The following is a 9,668-nucleotide window of genomic DNA, read 5'->3' as shown; positions in this document are numbered from 1 at the left end:
TTTTCTGTGAAAATCTCTGTCTACTTTTGAAAATTACAAATATTCCTTAAAAATCGTACCTACTACTGATACGTAATTGCTTACCTGTTTTAAGTAGAGACCCCAGTGCTGGACTTAGGGGCCCAGTCCTGGATTACAAAAGTAACGAGAACGTACTTTAACTGCAACTTGATTTTCCTCCCATTGGATAACATTGCCAGATTTTCAGTGAAAGTTTCTAAGTGTGAACTTTTGAAATAGCTTTATATTTCTTAAAGATCATAGCAATAGCCAAATCGTTTTTGCTAAACTGTTTCCAGCTTAGACCCCAAGACTGGCTCTATGATCCAGTCCTGGGACTACAAAAGTAATCGATAAAGTAACTAGCTGCATTTATGTAGAAAACCCATTGAGCTCAATGTTAAATTGTGTTTAGAATTGTGTTGCCTACTGCAACCATTGTACCTATTGTGTTTACAAAGTTTATTGCTTCTTTGCAAACTAATTATATGAGAGAACTCCTATCGAGAAAAGTACATTTTTATACCTGTTGGTTCTAAAAATAAAACAACTATATCTTTTGATATAAAAACCATTGGCCTAGAGTTCAGTCCTTGAGTGTGGGAAACCTTTTGCTGACTGAGTGTGTACAACAAATGCTTTACACGGTCCTCTGGTACTGCCTTACTGCTCGACCAAGCTACCACTTTAGAGAGTAAGGTCACACCTGGCTTTAACCTCTGTTATACCGCTGGGGTTTGTGGACTTTATACACACTGTACCTTATTCTGGTCCAGTATATATAGAGCCACTTTCTTACATTATATTTTCTAAAAACGTACGATGGATGTAACAAGTTTAATTTGTCATTGTTCTTACATAAAATGTAGGTCTGTGTGTATGGGTCAACACGAACCATACTGCAACAGTTGTCTTATAGAATAAAGGAGGATGGCGTATCCTGTTGGTACACATTGTCAAAACCTCTTTTTCTCATGTGATGACAAGGAAAGTGACTTTGTCCCTGCATATTTTCAATAATACACCGAAGACAATACAAATTCAAACCATATTAACTTATTTATCAAATGTTTACAAAAATATTTACAAATACAAAATTGTATTCTGCATAAGGAAAATAAATATTAAGTACACTTTTGAATAAGAAAACATTAACTATGAGCACCACGAGCACCAATATTACTGTTAACAAGTTTTGAAAATAGTTTCAATGTATCCGAATAACCCAGTTCACTTTACTGAGATGATATTCTTATTTCTCTGACTGTACTGCTCAAATGAATAGTATTAACTACATTTGCTAGATTTAAAACCTTCATGCTCTAATAAGGATGTTGCATCTGTTTAAGTGTATTCAAAATGTATCCATCAGCAACATTCATTACATAGTGCCTGTTGGAAAAGGAGACACAATAAAAAATATGTTATTCACTTTGCATTGTATGCAGGTCAATAGGTTTCAGCTTTGCTAACTTAAATAAGTGTCAGCCGTTTGGAAAAAATATCTATAGGAAACTGCACCAATTTGAAAAAGTCACCCACATTTTTTGACTGATATCTGTTGCTACTTTCACTGAAAATCACTAGCTTCATGCTAACAAGGTCCCCAGTGCTAGTGTTCTTTCCTAAAAACGTGGTAAATGCATACTTGTTTCACGTTTCTCAAGGATGTTAGCACGGCTGCAAGTCCCCAGTACATGGTAAACCTGGTACTAAGAGCATTGGTACTAAGGCAGGTCCTATATAACTACAGCTTGCATTTTGCCACTTTAATGGTAGCCTGGAATCAACCCACACAGATTCCCAATCCAGGCTGCATGAAATCGGGCACACAAAAAAACATTAAAAAAACAACATGGCATACACCCTGTCCACTATGTCCACAAATGCTACATGGTAATATTTGTCAGTCAGCCATACAACATGCCTTATATGTCCTAATACAAGAAGAGAGGGTAGGAGAGCACACCTAATTCACACTAATAAACCGTAAGATATGAACTATAAACTTGTATATTACAATGGTGCGATAGTGTGACACTTGCTGTCTATCAAGTGTGGGCTGAACAAGAAAAAGAGATGCTGTCGAACGTGGCAGCAAACACTGTGCACTGATGTCCCAAAGGGATTGAACAATATAATCAATGTGTAATCAAGAGTAAATCACAATGAATGACAGAATACTTCTGATGTAGCAAAAACGATTGTATTCATCGGGAATGCATAAATCATCATGGTAAGCAAATTGTATATACAATAGTTGTAAATGACTTATTAACACTTGAATAAATGATGAACAGGGAACCCATTACAAGTACAGACAGTCGCTACTTCCCCAAGTCTATGATGGCTTCACTGAAACCTATGAAGTATGGTATTAATGAATCCATGCCAACCCCAGTATTGGATTTAATAATATTTGCACCCAGAGTGCACCTTGAACCTTGTGACGAACTGAGTGCTGGCTGGTCACCACAGACTAGTTTCTGCCCCCCCTGCTGATGAGACCCTATGTGCTCTCAAGGCAGACACCAAGCCTGCTCAGGCTGGAGATGAAGGTTACCTCTTCCAGACAGGACGGGCATCCAATCAGCATATGAAGGCTGGAGGCTTGGAAGGCTTCGTCCTCTTTTGATATGCAACCCAGGCTTCCACAGGCAGGGGAATTGACACCTCCTGCCCAGGGCACATTAAGCCCACTGACAGGCAGGAAAAGGCCACTCAGGAGATGTCACCTCTCCAATCAGTATCTCCCCTATGGTGGTCTGCTTGATGTGCAGACAACTCAAAAAAAGTATCCATCTTGATTTTTCGTGAAATTATGCTCTATGGTTTAGGGTTAAGTGCGCATCACACTGGAAGTCGTCTAATGGAGGGTTACATTTATGTATTGCTTTATTTTTACAAATTTATATTTAAAAGTTGAAACTTTTGGGTATTAGAGGTATTACAAAATAATAAACACATAGGAGTATACAATTGTAAGAGCAGAAAAAAGTCAATTAAAGGAGGTACATTTTCTATAGTAGAGTCTGGATTCAAGTTAGCCATTTAATATTGTGTTGGATGATATAATATTAAAGGTAATAATGGTTACGTAGTAGTACCAGAATGCTTTGTGGAAGGGCAGGAAATGAAGGTTAAAGTTGGTAGCAGATGCAACTGTCACGGGGAGGAAACATTTTCATTAATAGCTAATTTACTTTTCATTTGAAGAGGGCAGTTAAGGGGTAGGATCATGTCACAGGAAGAAGAGCGTTCCAAATTGCCGGTGAGCTTCCAGCGGAGGAACACTTGTCAGTTTGATTTTGCATTATTTTCAGCTTCAGTAGAGGGGAGCATGTGCTTCCCAAATTTCTGTTCCAGCCTGATAGGACGAGTTACTTGGCCAGCATCCCTGCTCCCAAACATTTCTTATCAGGAACAAATGTTCTGCTAGTGGTTCAACTTTAAACCTAAAAACTAAAGCCACACATCGGTTTGGAAATGGTTTCCGACCGACTCGGATCAAGAGAGTCCAACCGACCGAGTATGATGCATCCGGATGCTTGCAGATACGATTTGGTTGGACTCCCATTGACTTCTATGGGAGACCATGTTTCTAGCTGCATAGTAATCTGGCCCTCGGTCGGGAAGACACGTTCCCGATCCAATTTGGAAGGTGCAAATGCCTTTAGGAGGCCTTCCTAACCGCATCGTAAAGAGGCCACAGGTGGGAACGCTTTCCTAACTGCATCGGAATCGGGCCCTTAGTAGTTAACTGGTGCCCGATTGTGACTGGCGTGAGCGTGGTGGTACAGCCTGCACCACAGCAGTGGTACAGCCACCGCCACACTGGCAGTACAACTGCCCCATTAACTGTTGGGTGGTCGGACCGCACTGGGACCAACGCCGCTGCCAGGGAAACACTGTTCGGTGGAGGTGGTAAGGCGGTCAGAGGCTGCAATATGCTTGGCAGAACCACTGCGGTACCACAAAGCATATTACAAGTTTCGTCTCCACAGACGGTGATATGGAGGTTCCTCCTCCATTTACACTGTGGCAGAGAGGACACCAAATGGTCCCTACAGGGCTACTTGTGCCTCCTCTGCATGTGGATACACACAGGGGGTCAAAACAAGTGCCTCCCAGTGAGCATGCTCAGTAATTCTTGCTCAGGATATACTTTTCGGTCCATGCCGTGCAAGAACATTGTGAGGGACCATCACTTTTTGAAGAGGAGCCACCCTGGGAATGCCATGCCATACGCCTGACTACTGGCGGGCGGGCAGCAGCAAGTATGGGCAGAAGGGGGTGCATTGGACTACCACCTGCCCTTGCACCAGTTAAAATGCTAATCAAGCCCTTAGTTTTTATAATCATATTTTTAGAAATCCCCAAATAGTTTGTAGACATAAAAACAAAAGTGTAGTTAAAATTCCTTGCACCAAATACAAACATTAAATTCTTGATTCCAACTCCCCATCAATATACATATTCTATGTATTTTTAGTGACAGTGTCTCATTTGTACGATCTTACTTTTGAAAAGCCTATTCTCCATGACTTAAATGAAGTTTATTTTAAGCTGAAGATTAAAGAAAAGACGCATTAATTTGTGAATTTTTTTTTAAAAAATGGGTCTACGTGCACATCATAAAAAATACATACTATTCTAATTTTTAAGATTAATATTCACCTTTTTCACACATTTAAGTTAAAATAAAACAAATATATACACACATACCCAAAACAACTATTTTTAAGACTAAGATATTTTTGTAAACAGAATAATCTATCCTCATAATTAAAAGCAATTGCTATCATCTCATTAAAATAACAGATCCTTATTCGATGGACGGTTTGTCGTTAATTTAGTTTAACTAGAGAATGAATAATTGTTAATTTTGTTCTAAATGTGAACTGTGTCTAAGTGATATAGAAACCAACCTCATCAACGATCTATTGGGGTGTTTTTAGTGAATAAAATGAAGAATTACAAAATTTCATGTTCTACACTATTGCTTCCAAACAGCCAATCGCTGGTTTCTCCCATACAGCCAAAGGTTTTTTCAGTTTATTAGATGCATAGTCTTTTAAAACTGTGGAAACAGAAGTGCTAAACATAATATTTAACAAGAATGCAAGACTCCTCCATAAACTTCAAAACGTTCAGCCATCCGAAATAAAAATATTTTACTACATAGCATAATTTTACAAAAAGGTACTTGAAGTTATCTAGAGTAAAACTATTGTTAACCATAAATTAACTAGAAATACTCACGGACTTATTACGTTGTCGGTCAGAAAGCCTCCAGCCTCTGGTTGGAGGTTTTCCGACCAACATGGTAGCTTTTAAATCCAACCGCAGAATTACAATGTTGGCGGTCTGAGGGTAAACCGGGCAGTCAATCTGACTAGGTTTCGACAGGCTTAGGAAGCTTGTCGACCAGTCAGAAACTGCCCATAATCCCTTAGTAAAGGGATTTCCACCCGACATCGGTTTCTGACAGCAAATCCATGTCAGACTTTCCGACATGGATTTTGTGTAGGAAAGAAACTTCGGGGGACTCCAACAGGGCCAACTCCCCCCCCCCCCCCCCCACACCTGGGAGCACCTATGGCTCTCTGAGGTACCTGGACCATGGTGCAGGAATGTTTTAAAACTTCCATTTTTCAATGGGAGCTTGTGCTGCAGGCAGTTTCAGCTTGCAGCACAAGCTCGCATTAAAAAATGGAAGTTTGCGAATGCACCATGTGCAGTCGCACCCTAATTACAGGGTCGGGACCACTGAACTGAGGGTGGTCAGTTCCACATCTGCACCTAGAAACTAGATGAGTGTCCAAATTAAAATTCTAATCAAATATATTATTTGCATAAAAGGAAATAAGAAAATAACAATTTTGCTGAATACCAAGCCGCTTGTGAGAGCACCCTAAGATCATTATTGTCAATATTGTTAAACAATTTAAAAACGGAAATGTGCATATTAATAAAATAAGGAGCAACCTCACCCCACAACGACACACATGTTTGATTTTCTGCAAAATCCTCAATCTCCTCTGAAAGTGTTTCTAATGACAGAGATGATGCAGATTCCCGATTGGTCATGCTTCCTGCAAAATATTTTTTAGGTTTACACCGTTACTACCAATAATACAAAAATATTTCCAAAAATTACCTCTGCATCATATATCCAAATAAAATCCATTACACCCCAACGACATGTAAAAATGCAGAATAAAAGAGGATTTGTTACATTATTAAACATTCAGTTTGGAAAAGCAGTTCAACCAGTTCACCTCAAACCCTGCTCAAACAAAAATAAGTTTAAAAATCCCTTATTTAACAGACTGTACTTCTCAAAACATATATTTTTTACAAACTCAGTTTCATTTTCTCTTGCTTAACTTACTACCTTTTCACGAAGTATTGTACCATTTGCTTAGGTTGCTGGTATATAATTGCAATACATATCCAACTTTATCCCATTGCATTCAAAAACATACCCTTCAATGGTTTGCTGCTGTCGATCAAATTAAAAGGCCTCAAGATGTCAAGATTGTGCATTGTATGTAAAGGGAGGTTGCTTGCATTAAGCAATTTAACATGCTTTCCTTGAATTTTGGCAACTGTGTATGGTCCTGTAAATTTATGTTCCAACATCCCTCCTTTTCTTGTACTTCTCCTGCAATTTTTCAGAGGCACCAACTGTCCTTCTATAAAGGCGCAAGGCTTATATTTCTTTGTAACTGTCTTTGAATTTTTCTTTTTACTTTTCCTGTGCAAGCTCAATATTCTGTTTTGTCTGCTTCTGGAACACTGGTCTTTTGTTTTCTTTTCATTAATAATGCCAGCATATTCTGTTTCAGTTGATAGAATAAACTCAGGCTATTAAAGGAAATATGAAAGTCAATCACTATTTTTCATTATAATTACTACGATTAAATGTACTTGAAGAATCTTAAAATAAAATAATGTAAGACAAGTCTGCATTATGAAAAATACGCATTTATAAATAGAACCTAACCTTTAGGATTTATCATAAATAAAGCTTATGCAAAAGAAAAGGCAAAGAGAGTGAAATAAGATGTATTAGTTATCAAAACTTCAGAAGTACCTGCAATTAAATCTACGCATAATTACAAGAGATATATGCAGATTTAAACATAGATAGGAGAAATGACTCAAACTAATAGAACATTTTAACAATTCTTCTAACTTAAAACACAATCATAATTTCATACCTGATCCTCTGCAACCTGACTTGGAAATCTTGCTTCAGGGCTATACATAAGTTGAAAAGGGGACACTTTTGTTGTGGTATATGGCTTTGATCTTAATGGAAACATCGCATGATTCAAAAACAAATCCCAGTTGTTTTGATGCTCATTCACATATTTAGACAAGGTGCTGTAAAAAACAATACAATGAGCATGTTACATGAGTGTTACTGACAATATATAAATCAAGTTTATTTTGCTTTTGATCAAATTTTGTCAATTACATTTGTTGCATGTAATCTTCGATGTTTCAAGTTAGTATTAACATATTATTGAACACCAAAAGGCATCACTACGATGCTGGTCGAATTCTGGTTTTGACCGGCACCATAGCAAAAGCCGGACCGCACCACAAGGAGTCGGCGGTCCCGCTGCCCTCATTGAAATGAGACTGTTGGTGCCCTCCAGGCCCCATAGCGGATGGCCAGGTGGGAAGGGAGCCCTCCTAGGGGCGCCCAAAGTCACTTTACGCCTGCCTTTTCATGGTGTGCGAACATCCTTGAAAGGGCAGGCGGTAAAGGACATTGTAATCCTTATGGCAGTGCCTGGTCAGGCACCGCCCCTATTGTAGGGATTACTGACCCTCCGATGGTCCGACTGCCTCAGGGCAGTCCCTCGCCTGCTGCCTCCTACTGCTCGTATTGTAAATTGCCAGTCGGACCGCAGCAACAGATGGCCATCAGACCGCATCCGATGAGTCGTTGGATGCGGTCCGACTGCCATCAGAATACCCCCCCAAGTACTTGCAAACCTAAAAACATTTAAATGAAAATATTTTGTAAATAAACTACAGTGTATGAAAAACAGATTCAGAATTAGCTTTTAACGGTAGCATTAGTAGGCTCATCTCAACCATTTGTCTGTGGATGATATCCTGCACTTACAAAACATTCTATTTCTAAGAGTTTTGATAAATCAGAATTAACCTGCACTTTTTAAAAAATATATTTTATATTCTGATGTTTTCTAGTTGCCAGTAAAAAGTATCAATAAAGGGAGTGAAAGCTTGTCACAAATAATGATCAATTTGAAAAACAAAATTAAAGCTATTATACATTTGTTTGTGTAGCAATCTTTGAACTAAAAAAGGGTGCCTCTAATTTCTCGAGGAGTCTTTGTAGGTCTGAAGATTTGCTGACAGTGAATCATAAACTATAATTGTCCATAACACGCAAGTACACTGGCAAAGCTTTAGATTTTAATATTGACTTTTACAATTTCTTGCTAGAGGTGTAAGCCCATGCTACATCCCAAAACACAATAGGGAATAAAATTACCCAATTTCTGTATGCAATATTTAATTTAGGCCTCTCTTACTATTACAAGCCTTCAAATATTTCTTTATCAATAACGTTCAAACCTCCATCTGTTCAAGAGAAGAAAAAAAAAGATTGCACTTACTAAAAGAATCCAAGAACACCAATATTTGTTGGACATAAAACAGTTTCTATATTTTCATAAGGTACCTGCACAGAATAGAACGTGGTCATGAATAACTTTACCCGTCATCCAAACTTCATAGGTGAACACTTACAAGAATACAAATGTATGAATGGCTTTTCAATCAGAATTCAAAATTAACAGTATTTTCTTTGAACACACGCACACAGATTTACAGCATACCGACATGTGAAATGTTGCCTATTGTTAATAAAAATGTATTACATTTTTGTATGTCTCTAGTATACTTCAATAGCAAATCAGGCAGTTATATTACCAAATCATTACAACCGGACAGTGTGAAAATTCATATAAGATAATTAAATAGTTACCCGAAAAACAAACAATCGATATTTGCCCAAGAAAATAGAGGTCAACACTGTCGCAGAAAGTGCTAAACACTAGGGTGAAAATAAAAGGACATCATTAAGCAGATTGAAACACAAATATTTTTTTTATTTGTTCTTTTTTAATACTGATGTAACTATATATACATTGGGTCTTGACAAACATAACTTGGTAAGGTACACATCTAGTACCAATTGATGAAAATAAACAAAATTACACTTAGGGACGATTCTGATGCGGTTAGGAAATCTTCCTGATCGAATCGGTTTGGAAATGGTTTCCGACCGACTCGGATCAGGAAAGTCCAACCGACCGAGTATAATGCATTCGGATGCTTGCAGATACGATTTAGTTGGACTCCCATTGACTTCTATGGGAGACCATGTTTCTAGCTGCATAGTAATCTGGCCATCGGTCGGGAAGACACGTTCCCGATCCAATTTGGAAGGTGCAAATGCCTTTAGGGGGCCTTCCTAACCGCATAGTAAACAGGCCATAGGTGGGAACGCTTTCCTAACTGCATCGGAATCGGGCCCTTAGTAGTTAACTGGTGCCAGATTGTGACTCTGGCAGAGCGAGGATCACCAGACTGGCGTGAGCGTGGTGGTACAGCCTGCA

At 38.6% G+C, this 9,668-nt stretch overlaps 1 protein-coding gene across 1 annotated transcript; it reads right to left on the bottom strand.

The window, feature by feature from the left end:
- Nucleotides 1-1,224: 1,224 nt before the first annotated feature.
- Nucleotides 1,225-8,722, bottom strand: LOC144783068 (uncharacterized). The gene is made up of 5 exons (XM_078662236.1): nt 8,664-8,722; nt 7,227-7,392; nt 6,489-6,870; nt 5,994-6,095; nt 1,225-1,392 (listed from the first exon to the last, which is right to left on the bottom strand). The coding sequence occupies exons 2-5, from the start codon at nt 7,329-7,331 to the stop codon at nt 1,382-1,384; spliced, it is 600 nt and encodes a 199-aa protein (XP_078518362.1). The 5' UTR covers nt 7,332-7,392; nt 8,664-8,722; the 3' UTR covers nt 1,225-1,381.
- Between the last annotated feature and the right edge of the window lie 946 nt (nt 8,723-9,668).

This window comes from Lissotriton helveticus, chromosome 9 (genome assembly GCF_964261635.1).
Source record: "Lissotriton helveticus chromosome 9, aLisHel1.1, whole genome shotgun sequence".
Lineage (NCBI taxonomy): Eukaryota > Metazoa > Chordata > Amphibia > Caudata > Salamandridae > Lissotriton > Lissotriton helveticus.
Note: the sequence above shows the minus strand (reverse complement) of the source record. Positions and strands in the feature narration are given on the sequence as shown.